The sequence below is a fragment of the Podarcis tiliguerta genome (genome assembly GCF_965153285.1).
Source record: "Podarcis tiliguerta genome assembly, chromosome: 12".
Classification (NCBI taxonomy): Eukaryota; Metazoa; Chordata; class Lepidosauria; order Squamata; family Lacertidae; genus Podarcis; species Podarcis tiliguerta.
In genome coordinates this window covers 1,033,170-1,053,164 of record NC_139545.1, presented here as the reverse complement: position 1 = coordinate 1,053,164, position 19,995 = coordinate 1,033,170, and the positions used below count along the sequence as shown (strand labels likewise).

The window sequence follows — 19,995 nt, the reverse complement described above, 5'->3', positions numbered from 1 at the left end:
CCATTGCAGCTCAAGAGAGTTGAGGGGACTACAGTTCTATCACGTTTCCAGCAGATCAGGGAAAGGCCAGTCTGTTCCCATAACACCACATTTCCTCCCCACTCAATCCCCAGTGTTTCTTCACAGTTCTTTTTTTTTTTTTAAAAAAAAAATTAAAACCCTGTAAATTGCTGTTTGGGTTGGGACACAGGTTGATTTGTCTAGTGCAGGATAAATGTAAGTGCTGCTTTTAAAAAAGCAGAGCGCCTGGCTGAAGCGGGAGGGTTGGCAGGAATGAGAGCTGTTTCAACACGTGTGTCAAGGCAGGTTGCAAAAGGGAGTTCACCACATGGGTGACTATTATTGTGACTGTTTCAGCACTCCAAGAAAACGAAAGTCCCCAGGACTGAGGGGGCCAGGTACAAGAGCTTTTAGGGACAGATTGGTTTTCAGCCCATGAACCTATGCTGGCGTCATAAGTTCAGTTTAAGAACTTCAGCCCAAGGGAAGTGATGGGTAGAAGCAGCAGCTCATATGGTGTATATAGCATACCCTCCAACATTCCTCAGATGAAAATAGGGACATTTCTAACCCCCCCCCCAACTGATCCCCCTTTTTGTCCTTCCACCACAGCACTCCCCCACTTCACCATCCTGAGAAAACCCCTTTATCCTGATGTTATTTTATTCTTTGGTGGATTTACAAACAGAAAAGCGCACATCAATAAATAAATATTAGAAAAGGGCAAGACTAGAGGCAAGTGCACAAAGACTCTTTGTGCTCTGCCTTTCTCCCCACCAGGGCAGCCCTGCCCTCCTCCTGCCCCTCGGCAGCGGCAGCCTGTCCTTCTCACCTGATGGCCAGCAGCTGCTAGGAGCTGCCCAAGGGAGGAGGCCGGCAGCAGCCATGGAGAGGCAATGGGACCCTCCCTCGCTGCTGCCCAGGACAAGCACCGGCTCATCCTTCTCTCTGAGCTCAGTGGTGGCAGCAGTGGCGGGGAAAATAGAAGCCCGGTGGCTTTCATTATTGTGAGACTGTCCCTGGGAAATCAGGGCATTTGGAGGGTATGGGAGACTACTTACAAAGTGCCGTGTGCCTAACTTTCTGAAAGTGGGGATTAAAAGCACGGAGCAGGATCATGCTGCTGGTTCCTTCTTCAGTGAACTCTGCTGAAAAGCCTTTCCTTTCCTCTGTCCTCCAGAACTTGGAAAAATTGACCAAGAGATCCGAAAATACAATACCCCGGGATTCTCTGGCTGCCTGTCCAGAGTCCAGTTCAACCAGATTGCCCCACTCAAGGCTGCCTTGAGAGCCACAAACATCTCCTCTCGCATCCACACAGAAGGAGAACTTGTGGAATCCAACTGTGGTGCAAACCCACAAACCATCCAACCAATGTCTTCTGCAACGGATCCGTGGCATTCCGATTCAGGTAAGTCGAGACTGGATGCGAAAATCCTGAAATCGACCCCTGAAGCTGCTTCCAGAATGTATGGTTAGAATATAACTCACCATCTGTTATGCTGGTGAGATTAGAATAATAGTGAACATTCTCTCTCTCTCTCTCTCTCTCTCTCTCTCACACACACACACACACACACACACACACACAATTGCTTCTAAACCGATGGCTTGAGTATCCATTATAGTTTATTCTTTCATTGCTGCTATAAGTTTATGACTACTGCATTTATCTTAAAGACACTAACCTCCAGTGTGAAGCAGTGGCAGATTGACCTGTGGATTGTCTTGCATGTAATTGTTGTTTTACTGGTGCTTCTAATTTTGGTAAATGTGATGAAATCAAGTTCAGAAAATTGGCATAGATTTTTCTTTCTTGGCACTGATAATCATAGTACTTTTTACCAGAACAATCCTTGGAAATGATGAAAAGTGGCAGATCAGTTTTCAGCCAGATCCACTGCTAGAGTTAGGGCCAATCTGAATATTACGAGGGACTCCCCCCCCCCCCCCAGCATTCCCTTAGAGAGCTGCTGCAAAGGTCAGCTAAGGAAGCCCTTTGAGGAGGTTGTTGCCCCCAGGCAAGCTCAGATCCCCACAGGGCCGTCTTAAGCATATCCGGTGCTGTGGTGCATAGCTCCCTCCGCCGCCCCCCGCCCCCCCCCATTTCCCAGAGATTTTTAGTGAGGACAGCGCTGCTGGTGGGGCAGGAGGAAGCGGGCAGCGGCTGGACGCGGCACCTCCCAGCTCAGCTGGCTGCTTTGTGCCACGGTGGCCACGGCAGATGGAGGCTCCGGGTGCGACACTGCTTTGCCGCGGTGCGGCAGGCAAGAGCGGTGGGCTGATGCCGGGAGACCCCGCGTCCAGCCTCCGCCTCTTCCCTGGCGCCCTCCAGAACTTGGCGCCCTGGTGCCCTGAGCCTCTATGGGTAAGGCGCCCCTGGATCCCCACCCCAAATTCCCTGTTATCTCAGGGCTGAAGCCTCACATTTTCAGAGATAACATCTATTTTGACCTTATAAATACGGCATCTGTGACCATGTTCATATTCTGCTGCAGTTCCAAATGGTTATCTCAAAGCATGATATTGTTTTGTAATTGCCCCCCTTTCCCTGTGGCTCTGGTGACTTTTCGTGCCGGCGATGGAGCGGCAGGACTCAGCCAGTCCCTCTTCCTTTCCAAAGATGTAGGAAGGGCCAAGCAGCCTCTGTCTTCCCTTCAGAACCCCAGCTGCGTCCTGTGTTTAGGTAGAGGAGGCAAAGGAATCATGAGTTAAAATAATAATTGGTTTTACATGTAGATTTTAATTGGCATCAAATTCAAAACCATCAGGAAATCGCATACAAGCACACAATTGTTTTTGTTGTTTATGGAGTAGAAAACACAGAGATTTCAAAGACACACCAATGCAAAATTTCCCATAGCTGTTCTTAAAATAACTATACTTTTTTTTAAAAAAAAAACTAATTTATCCTATCCTTAACTTCTTTGTCTGCCTTTTTTCATGTAGGAATACATTATACAAACTTGAGTGAAAGATACACTGCACCAAGAAATAAAAAAAGAAAGACTGCTAAATATGTAGAGAGCAAAAATAACTGATTCTGCTTTCCACATAGATAGCAACCTCACTGCAGCCTCTTCAGCCATGGTTTAAGCAACCAGCACATACGGACTATTAGAGGTTTCAGTTTCCAAAGGAGTAGCTGCATTTGTTTTTTTCTCAAGTGCAAAAAGCGAACCATGTTCAGGTGAAGTGGCTTAGAGAGACTTATTTTATTACTAGGCTGTCTGCCTGTATGCTTTTTATTATGTTTTCACCATTGATTATCTATAATGTGTTTTTAATGTTACACACCATTCTGGGATCTTTTGATAAAGCGGCATATAAGTGAAATAAATAAATATAAAAAATAAATAGCTCCGCTTCTAGCCTAGCGTTGCCTAATCTGACTGGCAGTATCCCTCCAACGTCTAGGGCAGACATCTTCCACCTGAACATTTTCGCTGGAGATGTTGGCAATTGAATCAGTGACATTCTGTAGGCCTCTGAACTGTGGTCCTTTCCCACAATACTTGGCGCTACAGTTAATTTAGTACATACCTGAGGAAGCATATATTTCCTTATGAACTGCATGTGTGTGAGAGGGGGGCGGTTCTGCCGCAGAACAAGGTAAAGGCACTTGCTGGAGGGGGGGAATAGATCGTCGTCGTCATTATCATCATCTTAGGGTTTTTTTTAAAAAAAATGCAGCCATAATAATGTGCTGCAAAAGACACATGTGGTAGAAGGAGCTTCTTAGTTTTTCCTCCTCATGGTTTTCCTCATGTATGACAGCCCTGCCCGTTCCTCCACATGAGTCTTCTGCTGCAAGAAACCAAGCAGCACATCCAGTTTGGGCCCAGTTATTTCATAAGCCCAACGGCACTTTCCTCCATTGTCTCCAGAGACAGACAGATGCCAGCCACAACCATGTTCTGTGCTAAACTGTCCTGAATGTTGGCTGCCCTGGGTAGAAATAATTAGATACCAGAGAATTAAGGTGGAACACATCCATGGATCTTATTTATTTATTTATTTCACTAGTATTTCATTTGCTCTCTGGATAGTTTATGTAATTTATAAAACTCAAAATAAAATTTCAATAAAAGTTAAAGCCAAGATGGATAACAGCCACAAACAGCTGTGAACACCAACTGCCCTACTAAAATGAGCATAATGCACAATAGTGCATGCTGTGCACACAGAAAACCTTCAGGCCAATTCCCGAAATCGTTCCTGGGTGTTGCTGCCAGCCAGCAAAGCACATGGATGGACCCAGGGGTCTCCTTTGGGATAAGGCAGTTTTCTACATTCCTCCTTCATATGCCATCCAGTATAGCATAAGCGCATATGTGCTGAAATGTTTGCAATAGCTCCATTTAATTAATTGCTTTAAAAGCAAGAGGTGAATCAACTTAAAATTATTTAATGAGTGGTTGGCCCCAATTTCTTTTCATCTGGCACAGCTTTAGCAGCTCTGTTCTTTGGATCCCAAATGACTTAATGATGGTGCTTGAATTTCCCATAAATCTTCCCTAATGGAAAGGAGAGGGAAAGAGAGCTTCAATCTTGCCTGGTTCTTGGATGCAACACACCCTTTCTCCTCCTGCCCAACTTAATGGCAAAATATACTCCACCCAGACACTTCATCAGAAGCTGCAGACAGTTGAGGCTCAGCTGCCGGCCAAAGCCATAAATTCTAGCAGCTCTCCCTGAGAGACCCGGGCATTTCAAGCTGCTCTGCGCAGCCCTGAGCAGAATTTTAATGCCATGGAGCAGCAGGAAGATGAGGATAAGCAAAGGCAGGCGCTGCTCTCCCATGGAAAGGATCGTTCCTAGAAATTCTGCCTGTGTGGAGAAGGCAGGGTAATAGCTGTTTCCTTGGTGCTTCTCTGAGTCTCCCTTGCCCTCTCACACACACGCTATAACGGGGCAGGGGGGGGGCGGGGGGCAAACAGCCACTTTCTCTAACTGCTGTTTGAAGCCTTCTGAAATTGAGCGAATTTGGTCCTCTGGAAATCTGGGTATATTTAAAATAAATACAAGCAATATATAAATATATGTGCCTAAAGAGAGATTAGTAGAGAGAGTTAGTATTCTGCCGCTAAATTCACTGGCACATCCCTCCAACATTTCTCAGACGAATATAGGGACATCCCATTTCATAATGATAATTTTACTACTTATACCCCACACATCTCACTGGGTTGCACCAGCCACTCTGGACAGCTTCCAACATTTATAAAAACATGAAACATTAAAAAAAACTTCCCTATACAGAGCTGCCTTCAGATGGTTTAGGGGGTTGGATAACTCCATCCCCTCCAATGTTTCTCCAATGAAAATAGGGACATCCTAAGGAAAAGGACATTCTGAGATCAAATCAAAAACCGGGATGGCTTCTCTAAATCAGGGACATCCCTGGAAAATAGGGACACTTGGAGGGTCTGCTGGCAGGGATTTTATTTGCCCCCCAAAATGGCTTTGTTACAGGTCAAGTCTTACTGTGTCCATCACTTGCTCAAAAGAAACACGAAACAGAACTCATTCTTGTGGGAAAGTGGATTCCTCATTGGAATACAAATGTTAATGGCCGCATCCAGCTGTATACTTTATTTCCATTTCTGTTTGTGTTATTTTAATTAAATATTCTTAATAAGTGGGACCTTGCAACAAACCATTGCAGTGTATCTCTCCTGTGTGCTGGGGCTACCTGAGTCTTCCAGGGGGGTTGAAAAAACATGAGCATTAAAGACAGAAGACCCTGCCCTATTTTGGGTTTTACTTCTGGTGCAAAATTTAATTTACTTAAACCTGTCTGCACTGTAAGGCAGTGGAGCATAAAACTTCCTCCAGCATTAAATGCTTGATTTGGCCTGGAAGGACGCCTGAGTGGGCAACGGGAGGCTTGTGATAGTAACAACAGACTACATTGCAGGGCTGCTACAAACTACTCTTTCTCTCTCACTATAGCCTTCCTCCTTGCAATAAGGGGACAGCAATGAACTATACTGCACAGTGGCTGCATGCCACAACCTGGGTGTAAAAGCAAGGAATAACACTGCAGGATTGTTGTGAGCTACTTTCTCAGTTTCTGCAATAGGAGTTTTAAAGTTATGGGGTTGTAAATCACTTAGAACCAGGAAGGGCAGGATATAAACGTAATCAATCAATAAATCCTATATACTGCAGGGTTGGCATAAGTCACTCTCTTCTAGAAATAGCCCACAATTGGGGGACAATGAGATGCTTTTGCCTTGGAATTGACATTGGCATGGTTATATTTTTGAAATGTTTCATACTACATCAGGCATCCCCAACCTGTGGCCCTCCAGATGTTTTGGACTCCAGTTCCCATCATCCCTGACCACTGGTCCGGTTACCTAGGGATCATGGGAGTTGTAGGCCAAAACATCTGGAGGCACGCAGGTTGGGGGTGCCTGTACAGTGGTACCTCGGGTTAAGAACTTAATTTGTTCTGGAGGTCTGTTCTTAACCTGAAACTGTTCTTAACCTGAAGCACCACTTTAGCTAATGGGGCCTCCCGCTACCGCCGCGCCGCCGGAGCATGATTTCTGTTCTCATCCTGAAGCAAAGTTCTTAACCCGAGGTACTATTGCTAGGTTAGCAGAGTCTGTAACCTGAAGCGTATGTAACCTGAAGCGTATGTAACCCGAGGTACCACTGTACTACATACTACATAAGCAGCAGGACCTCTTCTCTTTGCTACCATTTGTGCAAAGGGGGGGAGTAGACAAAGGGGGGAGTAGACAAAGGGGGGGGAGTAGACACACTTTTCCCCAGTCCCACCTACATTAAATTCTAAAGGCTTGTATTTGGCAGCTTTAAATCTGGCACCAAGTACAAGTCCCACTAGGATTTGCTCCATTTGAGAAGTCTGCAGTGCAGCTGAACCACAAGCGGGACTTGCTTTCAGCCTTGACTGCAAGCCCTGCTGGGATTGACTGCACTTGGGAGAAACTCCTGAATGCAGCTAATCCCTGCTGAAAGCAGCACAAAATTTATCTTTTGCAACCATGCCTTGCAAAAGAATCTTCCTTTGCAGTCCTAGTTTGTTTTTATTATTAAAGCTGGAGTTAGAAAGAAACAAGGGGACTGTGATCACCCTATATCATATGACTTCCCTGTCCATTTGTCAAAATGGCCCATGGAAGGTGATCCAGCTCCCCACGCCAAATGTGCACCCTAGAAGTACAGCTATCAGGTATGCAGCATTGGGTGCAACTTACTCCCTGCTGACATACACTTGATGGGCAACCTGGATTTGCCCTGCCCTGTGTGTGCAATGGCCCTCCATGGACTGCCTTTCTGCACAGCTCACTCCTTCATGAAGAGACCATGTGTGTAAACTGCAGCTGTGATCAGTGAGAGAAGGAAGCGGATGCCCACTTTCATATATCATACATGAAGCACTCATCTAGAAGGCCTGTCATTGGAAACTGATTCATGTACACAACTTTCCCATAAAAGCATTTTCCTGCCACCAAAGCAGGCAATCCTTTGGGCCCATTACTGGTGACTGTATATCTTTGTGTTCGAGTTTGGTGAGTATTCAGCTTTACAGTTCCTTGGAGAGCACTGCCATATTTCATATTCTGCATTAATTGTGAAGAGGGCTTGCTCTTCTCTCCTTAACAGGTGAATTGTAAGCTCTGCTCATAAAACTCTATTGGAGGCACTACCTTAAGCAAGCATAACCAGTATATCAGCCATCCTTCTCTGTGGTCAAGCTAGGCAAGCAGCAAGGCTGTGAAATACAATACCAGAAGGGGAAAGGGGGTGTGCTATATGAACAATGTGCTCTATATCACTTTGAAAATTTGATGTACGACATTGTTGGCTATGCACGAACATCTACTGCATTGTGACTTCCAGGGCAGAAGCTGTGGCTGACCAGGGCCCCTGACTGATATCCCCTGCCCCCATTCATTTGTCACATTTCAGGAAAGTAAAGTTATGGTCCATTCACTTCCAGAGATGAAAAGGGAAACAGACAGCCAATATTCCACCCAGTTGCTCTGCAAGAAGTAAATCTGTTCCTGTCTTCCAGAGGGTTGGTCAGTTAATGTTCAGCCACTGGGAAGACTGACAAGCACTTAGCTCTCAAAAATAAAAATAAAATAACCTCAGTTCAGAACCTAAACTTTAAAAAATATGGTACTTGATGTCATACTGGCTTTAAGACCCAAGACTGCCTGGAGCACTCACTTCAGAACTACAAGATCCTGACTTAAATCGGTTTGCACTTTGCTTTGTCTGAGGGTGACGGTTTGTTCATGGCCAACAGTTTGCCCTGAGTCCGCTACCTTCTTGGCTGGTTGGTGCTACTGGTGGTCACGAGAGCCAGGCTCCGAGGAGACGGTGTCAGGCCACCACCATTGGGAGTTGCTGACATGTGGGGTGCATGAGAGCAAAACACAGCTGGTGTGTATGGATTTTGAGTTTACATAGTGATGTGTGTGTCCAGATGGGGACTTACATGACCTGCAAATTTCAAAAATTAGTGAAACTGAGGGTTCAATCATAAAACCTGGTGTTGGTGCCGGGGGGTGAGATTAGGATGGCACACAGGCCCCTCTCTGCCTATGGAAAAGGGGCATAGCCTCTGAGGTGACAGAGGACCCAGCACTCCATCCTCCCCGCAAAGCTGCTTCTAGGATTCCTCTATAACGACATGGTAAAATGCAATCTGAAAAGGAGTTGAAGCATGTATGGAAAATAATTGTGGGAATTGGCATACCATAGATAAAAAGGAGACCCAGTTTGGCATAGTAGGAGAACTGGGTTCATATTTTTCCTGCCTGTTGCAAGTATCCTGAGCTAGGGAGATCCAGGAGCTGGGCTGAGCAGGGACAGCCAAGCAATTAGCCAAGAAGCTGTTGACAGTTAAGAAGGTGGCTGCCAGTGTGCAATATGCATGTCTAGAAGGCAAGTCTGATAATGGAGCAAAGAACAGGCAGAATAGGGAGCATTTGTTTCCCTCTTCCCCCAACCCCCTGTCTGGAGCAAGGCTGCAAATATAATCCTAGAAACACTGACATTTTCTGCAACAGAACAAGTTTTGATGAGGAGCTTAGTAGATTGCCATGTTTTGTGAGCTGCATCAAGCTTGGGATTGGTCAAGCAGAGTTTTGACATCTGTGGAATGTCAGAGAAAAGAAACAAGGAGGAAAGTCGCAAGAGATTCTGAAAGAGATAAAGTTATACCAAGTACAATATACGAAATTGATGGACGAGGAAATAGAATGGAAGATCAGACAGATGAGACAAAAGACTTTTGAATCGGCAAACAAGTATGGGAAACTTTTGGCATGGCAATTGAAAAAAAGACAAAAGCTTAATACAGTTACGAACTTGGAAGTGGATGGAAAGAATATACAGAATCCATTGGAAATTAGAAACTGCTTCCAGAGGTATTTTAAACAACTGTATACACAGGAGCAGCAGAAAGAAACGGACATTGATAGATTCTTGGAAGTTAATGGATTACAAAAAATCTCTCAGGAAAATAAATTAATGTTGAACCTTAAAATTACAGAGCAGGAAGTAGAAGGGGCTATACAGAATATGCAATTGGGTAAATCTCCAGGACCAGATGGACTGACTTCAAGATACTACAGATCTCTGAAAGAATGGTTAATACAACCTTTAAAGGAAGTTTGCAATGAAATATTGGAGGGGGAAAAGGCACCGGAGTCGTGCAAAGAGGCCTATATTACACTTATACCAAAAACAGAGAATGAAAAGACACAACTTAAGAACTACTGCCCCATATCATTGCTTAATGTGGATTACAAAATTTTTGCAGCTATATTGGCTAAAAGACTAAAAAAAGTATTAGCAGAAGTAATTCATAAAGATCAAGCGGGCTTTCTCCCCGGCAGACACCTGTCTGACAACACGAGGAACATAATTAATATTATTGAAAAACGACAGGTGAAGATAAATACCAAAGCAGTTCTGATATTTGTGGATGCGGAGAAAGCCTTTGACAACATTTCTTGGAGTTTTATGAAAAAGAATTTACAGGGGATGGGGGTGGGAGAAGGTTTTGGAAATGGTATAGGTGCAATTTATACAGAACAGAAGGCCGAATTAATTGTGAACAATGTGGTGACGGAAGAATTTAAGATTGAGAAAGGAACGCGACAAGGGTGCCCAATCTCTCCACTGCTCTTTATATCGGTCCTGGTGGTTTTGCTAAATATGATAAGAAGGGACCAATTGGTTAAAGGGATACAAGTGGGGGCTAAACAGTACAAATTGAAAGCATTTGCTGATGACCTGGTATTAACTTTACAGGAGCCAGAATCTAGCACTAAAAGAGCATTGGAATTAATTCAAGATTTTGGCCAGGTAGCAGGTTTTAAGTTAAATAAAATGAAAACAAAGGTGCTGGAGAAAAACTTAACTGCAATGGAGAGAGACAAGTTTCAGAAGGTGACAGGATTAACAGTGGCTAAGAAAATGAAATATTTGGGGGTTAATATGACTTCTAAGAATGTAAACTTATTTAAAGATAACTATGAAAAATGCTGGTCTGAAGTGAAAAAGGATTTAGAAATATGGTCAAATTTGAAATTATCACTGCTAGGCCGAATTGCTGTTATAAAGATGAATGTACTGCCAAGGATGTTGTTTCTGTTCCAAACATTGCAAATTCTGGATAAAATGGATTGTTTCAAGAAGTGGCAGAGAGATATCTCTAAATTTGTCTGGCAGGGCAAGAAACCTCGAATAAAATTTAAGATAGACTTCCGAGTTGAGCGCCAGCGATCATGGCGGCCCCCTGCTGAGCACCGGAGGGGGAGCTCCGAAAAAAACAGGGTTCTACCGCTACGGCGACGTGGTGAACCCCTGAAAACGTAGGCGGAGGAAGCCTACGTCCGTGGGACTCGGCGGGCACCAACAGCGATCCCCTAAAACGTTTCTGGGGCTCAGGAAGAGCTCCGGAGTGTGGAGGGGGTAACGCGGTGCTGAGAGTCAATCGCTTCTTTTTCGGAGAGACGTCGCACAGCCGTGATCGGAGGAGCGCTCAACTTCTTCTTGGGACAAATTGGATTATAAAAGAACTTTCCGTGAGTAGGAGAATTACAAATTTTAAAAGGGAAAGAAACAAATTAAGGAACTTTTGGATTTGGCAAGTTAAAAAAGCAAGCTAAATTAGAACCGAAGCGGTAAGGTTTAACCAGGAAGTCAGCCTTCCGCTCTGTATATAGCTGGAAACAAAGACTTTTGCGTACCAAACCTTTAAAAGTGCTTTTGAAGAAACGGAATCTGGCGTTTTGATAAGGATCTTTTCCCCCCCTAAGTGGCAGGGAAAAGGGGGGGAAGGACTGGAAACTGTATTGCCTGCGTAAGAAAGAGCTGACTGTGGGGGAACCACCGCCCGGCGCGCCCGGCGCGCCCAGAACCACCGCCCGGCGCGCCCGGCTCTGATCTGTCAATCTGAAAACACAGGGTAAAGGAGGGACTGCGGAGAGAGACTCTGAGATTTTAAGCTCTGCAAACTGGATTATACTGTTAAAAGCTGAGACTGTTTAAGTCTTGTTACTGGGAGGAATTAGCTGCAAAGTTGCTGGGAAGGAGAAGGAGAAGACGGGAGCCATTGTTCCCAGGGGCTATTGTATCCCCCTGGTGGACATAAGGATTGTTACAAAGACTGATACAAAGAAACAGAAAGCAACTGGGAATTTTCCACTGTTTGGTTTTAAAATCTGACAGCTTGCTGCAGCTGGGAAAGTGACTGGGGACTTTCCACTGTTTTGACTTCAAGTCTGACAGCTAGCCTCAGCTGAGAGTGACCTTGAAATAAGTTGCTGTGGTATGGCAAGTGATAAGGGAAAAGTAGACCAGCTGCAGGAGAAGACTACAAGATCTGGGAAAACCTTTTACTCAGGAAGAAGAGCCTCTATACCTGACCCAATTGGAGGTGCATCTGTACAACCTAAACCAAAAGCTATGTCTTCAACTGAGGACCTTTTCAATACAGGATTTGCAAAAATTCAAGAATCATTAAATAAATTGACAGAGGAGGTTGTAGAAACAAACAAAAAGGTGTCAGAGACATCTTCTAAAATAGATCAAAATACAGCTTGTATTAAACAAAATACGAATTTAATTCAGCAATTATTGCAGGAATCATCAAAAACAAGGAAAATTGCAGAAGAAGCTAAAGCAGCTGCAGAGGCCACAGAAGAAAAAATACCACCGATTAACAGGCAACTTGAGGACTATAGAACAAGATTTTCCATGCTTGAATTAAAAGATAAACAAACGAATCTCAGGATCAGATCCTTGCCAGAAATTGAAAAAGAAGGTCTTAAGGAATTTCTTGCACAGGAATTTGCAGATTTCTGGAAACTGGATCTGGATAAAGAAGAAATCAAAATAGTAAGTGCTTTCCGACTGGGTAAAACAAGCAGGAGAATCAAGACAAGAGACTGTTTGGTCACCTTTGGATCTAAAGAGGAGAGAGATAAAATTTTGGGACTACATTTCCAAAGGCCTTTGAAAGTTGGTGAATCAAGAGTGGAATTGTTCAGGGACATCCCCAAACATCTCTTAGACCTCAGATCTAGCTACAGAGACTTGGTCACACAGCTGAGAAAGAACAACATCATCTTTAGGTGGGAGTTCCCTGAAGGGCTTTCGTTTAGTATAAAAGGAAGGAAAATAAAAATAAAATCAGTGGAAGATAAAGACAGATTTTTAAAGGACTACGAGGAGGACTTACAGAAGGAACTCTTTAAAGACCAAGACCCGTCCGATACACAAGAGAGAAAAAGGAGAGATATAGCTAAAGCAATCTTGGATTTGGACAAGACGACACCACCGGGACCAGAAGAGAAAGAAGACACATTGGGAGCTTCTGGAGGAATATAGCAGACCAATTTCAAGATGTCTCTGCAACTATTAAGCTGGAACTGCAACGGTCTAAACGTGGTTTCTAAGAGAAAATCAATTTTTCACATTTTAAAAAAAGAACAATTGGACTTGATTTGTTTACAGGAAACACATGTAACTAGGCTCCATAGAAAAATTCTAATTAATAAAAGACTAGGTCAAGAGTTTATTTCATCGGACAAAGTTAAAAAAAGAGGAGTGGTGGTATATGCAAAAGAGAGCCTAGCACCAAAATTAATTTTTAAAGATGAACAAGGAAGATATTTGGCAATTGAAATTCAACACCATGGACAGAAATATCTGATTGTTGGCGTATACGCACCGAACGAAGGAAAATCGGAATTTTTCAAAAAGTTACATGAGACATTGATGGACTATCTGGAGTACAATGTGATCTTGATGGGAGATATGAATGGAGTTGTTTCTACAAATATGGACAAGGCACAACGGCAGGTAGTCACCAAAGATGGGAGACTACCGAAAACCTTTTTTGAACTGACTGATAACCTGGACTTGGTGGATATCTGGAGAACCAAAAATCCTCTAGAAAGAGAAGGAACCTTCTTTTCTGAAGCCAAAAAGACATGGACAAGAATTGACCAAATCTGGATCACAAGAGGACTGGCACCAAAGACAAAAAAAGTAGAAATCTGCCCAAAGACTTACTCCGACCACAATGCTGTAAAGATGGTAATGAACTTACAACCAACTGGTTCTTTCAGATGGAGGATGAATGACTCTCTGTTTAGAGATGAGGAAATAACCAAGAAGGCCCAGAAAACTCTGAAAGACTATTTTGAGATAAATTTAAACACTACGGTGGAAAAAAGAACTGTATGGGACGCAAGTAAAGCTGTTATGAGAGGATTTTTGATACAACAGAACGCACTCAAGAAGAGATTACAACAGGAAAAAAGAGAAAAGATATTGGAAAAGATTAAGGAAGGTGAAAAAAGACTGAGATCAAATCCAAAATCACAACAAATCTTGAGAGAGATAAAGTTATATCAAGTACAATACATGCAAATGATAAATCAAGAGATTGAATGGAAGGTCAGACAAATGAGACAAAGAACTTTCGAATCAGCAAACAAATGTGGAAAGTTATTGGCATGGCAAATAAAGAAGAGACAGAAAATGAATACAATAACAAATTTAGAAGAGGAAGGAAGAATTATTCAGAACCCAGTGGAAATTAGGAGTGCCTTTCAAAGATACTTTAAACAGCTTTATTCACAACAACCACAGAAGGAAGCAGATATGGAGGAATTCTTGAAAGAAAATGGGCTACCGGAAATATCTCAAGAAAGTAAATTTAAATTGAGCTGCAGGATAACAGAACAAGAGGTAGAGAGCGCCATCCAAAATATGAAACTTGGCAAGTCCCCAGGACCTGATGGGTTGACGGCAAGATATTATAAATCAATGAAAGACTGGCTAATTCAACCCTTGAAGGATATATGTAATGACATATTACAGGGGAAAAGGACACCAGAAACGTGGAAAGAAGCTTTTGTGACTCTCATACCAAAGACAGAATCGGAAAAACACCAACTTAAGAACTATCGGCCTATATCATTACTTAATGTGGATTATAAAATTTTTGCTGACATTTTGGCTAGAAGATTAAAGAGGGTTTTAGCGGAGGAGATTCACAAGGACCAAGCAGGCTTTCTCCCAGGAAGGCACCTATCTGATAATGTAAGGAATATAATTGACATTTTGGAACTTTTACAGGAAAGAATAAACACAAAAGCAGCTTTAGTATTTGTGGACGCGGAGAAAGCCTTTGATAACATTTCTTGGGGTTTTATGAAAAAGAATCTCCATAGTATGGGGGTAGGCCAAGAGTTCGAAAATGGTATAGGTGCAATCTATTCTGAACAAAAAGCAAAATTAATTGTTAACAATGTTTTGACTGAAGAGTTCAGAATAGAAAAAGGAACACGACAAGGTTGTCCTATTTCCCCTCTGCTTTTTATATCGGTCCTGGAGGTGTTGCTGAATATGATTAGAAAGGACCAGATGGTAAGAGGGATACAGGTCGGAGTTAAACAATTTAAATTAAGAGCATTTGCAGATGACTTGGTTTTGACATTGCAGGAGCCAGAGTCCAGTGTGAAGAGGGTTTTAGAACTGATTCAAGAGTTTGGTCGATTAGCAGGTTTTAAACTCAACAAAACAAAAACTAAGGTTTTGACAAAGAATCTAACAGAAAAAGAGAAAGAAAGGTTTCAGCATGAGACAGGTTTGACAGTGGTGAAAAAAGTGAAATATCTGGGAATTATTATGACCTCAAAAAATGGGAACTTATATAAGGATAACTACGAAAAATGTTGGATGGAGATAAAAAAAGATCTAGATATATGGTCTAATCTAAAACTCTCACTGTTAGGTCGTATTGCTGTGATAAAGATGAATGTATTGCCAAAAATGTTATTTTTGTTCCAGACACTGCAGATTATTGATAAAATGGACTGTTTCAAGAAGTGGCAGAAAGATATATCCAGATTTGTCTGGCAGGGCAAAAAGCCAAGAATAAAATTTAAAATATTAACAGATGCAAAGGAAAGAGGAGGCTTTGCCCTGCCAGACTTGAAACTTTACTATGAAGCAGCAGCTTTTTGCTGGCTGAAAGAATGGCTACTTCTTGAAAATACAGATATACTGGACTTAGAAGGATTCAATAATGCGTTTGGGTGGCATGCTTACTTATGGTATGACAAGGTTAAAGTTCACAGAATGTTTAAGATTCACATTGTCAGGAAAGCATTGTTTAATGTATGGATTAGATATAAGGATTTCTTTGAAAACAAGACTCCAAGGTGGTTATCTCCGATGGAAGCAAAAGCAGTCAAAAAACTCAATATGGAGGCCAATTGGCCAAAATATTGGGAGATACTAGAACAAGATGGAGATAAATTGAAACTGCAGAGTTTTGACAAACTAAAAAGTAAAGTCCGTGATTGGCTCCACTATCATCAGATAATGGAGGCATATAAATTGGATAGAAAAATTGGCTTCCAGGTGGAAAAATCAAAATTGGAAACAGAATTGCTAGAACCCAAAACTAAGGTATTGTCAAGAATGTATAATCTGCTGCTGAAATGGAATACACAGGATGAGGAAGTGAAACCAGTAATGATTAAATGGGCACAAGATGTGGGTCACAACATAATGCTAGCCGACTGGGAACGGTTATGGACCACTGGGCTAAAGTTTACGGCATGTAATGCCCTAAGAGAAAATATTATGAAAATGATATACAGATGGTACATAACACCAGTCAAACTAGCAAAAATTTATCATATGCCCGATAACAAATGTTGGAAATGTAAAGAAACTGAAGGTACCTTTTTTCATCTCTGGTGGACATGCCCAAGGATTAAGACCTTTTGGGAGATGATCTATAATGAACTGAAGAAAGTATTTAAATACACATTCCCAAAGAAACCGGAGGCCTTTCTCCTGAGCATGGTCAACCAAGAGGTACGTATGAAAGACAGGATATTTTTTATGTACGCTACAACAGCAGCAAGAATACTTATTGCAAAGTATTGGAAGACACAAGAATTACCCACGCTGGAGGAATGGCAGATGAAAGTCATGGACTATATGGAATCCGCAGAAATGACTGGCAGAATCAGAGACCAGGGTGAAGAGACGGTGGAGGAAGATTGGAAGAAATTTAAAGACTATTTACAGAAACACTACAAGATTAATGAATGTTAAAATAACATCAGATTGAATGTAGAAGGTTATTGGAGTAAAATTTTAAGGATCAGAAGACCCAACATTCTAAGTTCTAAGCATTGAATAAGCTATATTAAGACATTCAAATCAGAAAAGAGGTTAATTATGACAGAGGGAAGGGATTTGTTGTTTAATTGTATGAATTGGAATACAGGGAAGGGAGACTCGGGGAAGTCAGAGAAACAAGTTAATGCAAGATTAATATGAAGATAAGATTGTTTTTATTTCTGTTTTTTGTAGTATGTTATGTTTGCGTAATTCTGTATGTTTTTGGTGTATCGTTTGTTGCTTTGTTTTGCTTTGTTGTCTTTTATGCAAAAACGAATAAAATATTTATTTAAAAAAAAAAAAGGAAAAAAAAACAAAAAAAAAACGAATAAAATTTAAGATATTAACAGATGCTAAAGAGAGAGGTGGATTTGCCCTGCCTTCTTTCACCTTTGGTGGACGTGCCCAAGGATTAAGACCTTTTGGGAAATGATATATAACGAAATGAAAAAGGTATTCAAATATACCTTTCTGAAGAAACCAGAGGCCATTCTCCTGGGCATGGTCGGCCAATTGGTGTTAAAGAAAGATAGACCTTTTTTTTATGTACGCCACAACAGCAGCAAGAATACTGATCGCAAAGTATTGGAAGACACAAGAGCTACCCACCCGGGAAGAATGGCAGATGAAGCTGATGGACTATATGGAAATGGCAGAAATGACTGGCAGAATCCGAGACCAGGGAGAAGAGCTGATGGAGGAAGATTGGAAAAAATTTAAAGTGTATTTACAGAAATATTGTAAAATTAATGAATGTTAGAAGAATATTAGAATGAAGTTATATGGTTTTAGCAGAAGTGTTATTAAGAATTATATGAAAATTAATTCTCAATGTGCCAAGGTAGAAAATTTAAGGTTAAACTGTATTAGGATAAATTAGAGAACAAAAACTGAAGAAGAGGGAAAGGATTTGTTGAACCAGCTAATCTGAACTAGAATACAAAAAAAGGGAGGTGCGAGGAAGTCGAGGAAATAAGTAAATGAAAGATATAGATATGAAACTTGGATGTGTGTTTAAATGTTTTTGTTTTTCTTGTTGTATTGTATCTTTTTTATTGTTGATGTATTGTCTGTTGAATTTATGTATTGTTTTTCTCTACTTTTTTCTTTTTATAACTATAAAACATTTAATAAATATTATTATAAAAAAAGGAAGTGCTGACAGAAAGATGGAGGCTGACTCAAAAAGGTGTGCTCTGTTTTAAAGTTTCACTTTGAACAGATGGCTCTGAAGAAATGGCTATAGTTTATCTCCAATTTTTGTGATTTTGCTCTATTCCTTTGGTTAAGATTCTAATTTCCAGAACACTAGATCAGATTCTCATGGTCATTTTTATCCTGCTGTTATTTCCATAAGGTGAATCCTGTTTGTGCCACTGTAAAATGTGCAGTGAGACATGTTCCTATGGAATGTCGTCCAGGTCAGACTAATGGCCTCCAAGCCAGATATGGGACTTGAGGTCACTTTTTTCTGGTTCCTAATAGCTCTGCTGCATTTTAATCCAATAATAGGGAAACATTTGCCCAGAGTCTCATTTGTAACAAATGCCTGTTCAAACAGGCCTTTAAAACATTGTTTCCTTAGCACAATAAGAATTTATTTGTGCTTTTATTGATATCTTTGTTGATTTATTTTTATATGTTGCATTCTGCCTTGCTGTATTTTTTTATGGAAGTGCAGATTATATATTTGTAAATGAATGAATAAATGAACTCTGTCCTGAGTAGTCCTGGGAGTATTATTTAGGTATTATTTTATTATTTAGGGAAGTGGTGGCGTTAATATAATGGCTGACCTAAGACTCCACCCAGGGAGCTATTTGTTGAGCTGAGATTTTAATCAGGGATTTCTTAGTTCATAGACAAGGCTCTTAACCAAGCATTAGTTAGTTCCTCAGTGTTCCTCAATAAAACCTTTAATTTTCAGCCTTTCTAATTTTATATTTTTATTCAACTTATACACTGCCCTATACCCGGAGGTCTCAGGGCGGTTCACAACATGACCACAACATATAAAATCAAACCAAAAGCAATAACCCAACCCCCCCCCCCCAAAAAAGAACCACATTCTAAAAGGGTGTTGGATGTCAATAAGTTCAACCAAAGGCCTGGTTAAAAGGGAACATTTTTGCCTGGCGCCTAAAGGTGTATAATGAAGGTGCCAGGTGAACTTCCCTGGGGAGAGCATTCCACAGACGAGGAGCCACTGCAGAGAAGGCCCATTCCCGTGTTGCCACCCTCCGGAACTCTCGAGGAGGAGGCACACGAAGAAGGGCCTCGGAAGATGATTTCAAGGTCCACTTAGGTTCATATGGAAAGAGACAGTCCATCAGGTATTGTGGTCCTGAACCATTTCAGGCTTTATTGGTCAAAACCAGCATTTTGAATTGGGTGCAGAAGCTGTTTGGTAGCCAGTGCAGTTGGACCAGGATCAGTGTAAGATGCTCAAACCGTCTTGCTCTGGTGAGCAACCTGGCTGCTGAATTCTGCACCAGCTGAAGTTTCTGAACCATCTTCAGAGGCAGCCCTACATATAATGCATTGCAGTAATCTAGCCTTGAAGTTACCAGAGCACAGACAGCAGTAGCTAGGCTATCCGTGTCCAGATAGGGGCATAGCTGGACCACCAGCTGAAGCTGATAGAAGACACTCTGGGCCACTGAGGCCACCTGAGCCTCAAGCGACAGCAAAGGATCCAGGAGGACCCCCAAGCTACGAACCACTTTCCTTCAGAGGAACTGTAACCCCATCAAGCAGGCGACCTCCCACCCATCTGACAGTGCCTCAGTCTGATATGGATTGAGCTTCACTTTGTTGGCTCTCATCCAGTCCATTACCGAGGCAAGACAAAGGTCCAGCACTTCCACTGCCTCACCTGCAGGAGGCAAAGGAGAAATAGAGCTGAGTGTCATCAGCATACTGCTGACAACATATTCCAAACCTCCGGATAACCCCACCCAGCAGTTTCATGTAGATCAGACATGTTCAACCGATCAACCGCAATGGACAGTGAGATCCCCGGGGTGATCGTGGTCAATCGCAGATGATCCTTGTTGATTGCGGCATTAAATCGATTGGTCAAGGAATGTCACTGCCCCTGTCGCTAGGTCCCTCCGCTGCAGCAGCAGGCATCAATCGTAATTAAGCGCAGCACAAACTCTGCCCCCCCAAAAAAGCTCAACAACTCTGAGCAATCTCCCCCCACTTCCAGCCATGACATAGCTCCCCAAATAAGAATGGGGAGGCACACAATGCCAGATGCTTGAAGTCCAGTGTGAAGTTTCC

The 19,995-nt window shown here is 42.2% G+C and overlaps 1 protein-coding gene and 1 long non-coding RNA gene across 2 annotated transcripts in view; one reads left to right on the top strand and one right to left on the bottom strand.

The window, feature by feature from the left end:
* The window catches only part of LOC310661331, a 125,222-nt gene that overhangs the window by 32,215 nt on the left and 73,012 nt on the right, over window positions 1–19,995 (bottom strand). The window lies entirely within an intron of this gene.
* CNTNAP2 (contactin associated protein 2) overlaps window positions 1–19,995 on the top strand; it is a 965,530-nt gene that overhangs the window by 936,845 nt on the left and 8,690 nt on the right. The window contains exon 22 of the mRNA XM_083407007.1: window positions 1,181–1,411. Within this exon, the coding sequence (XP_083263133.1) occupies window positions 1,181–1,411 (231 nt within the window). The remainder of the gene's footprint in view (window positions 1–1,180; window positions 1,412–19,995) is intronic.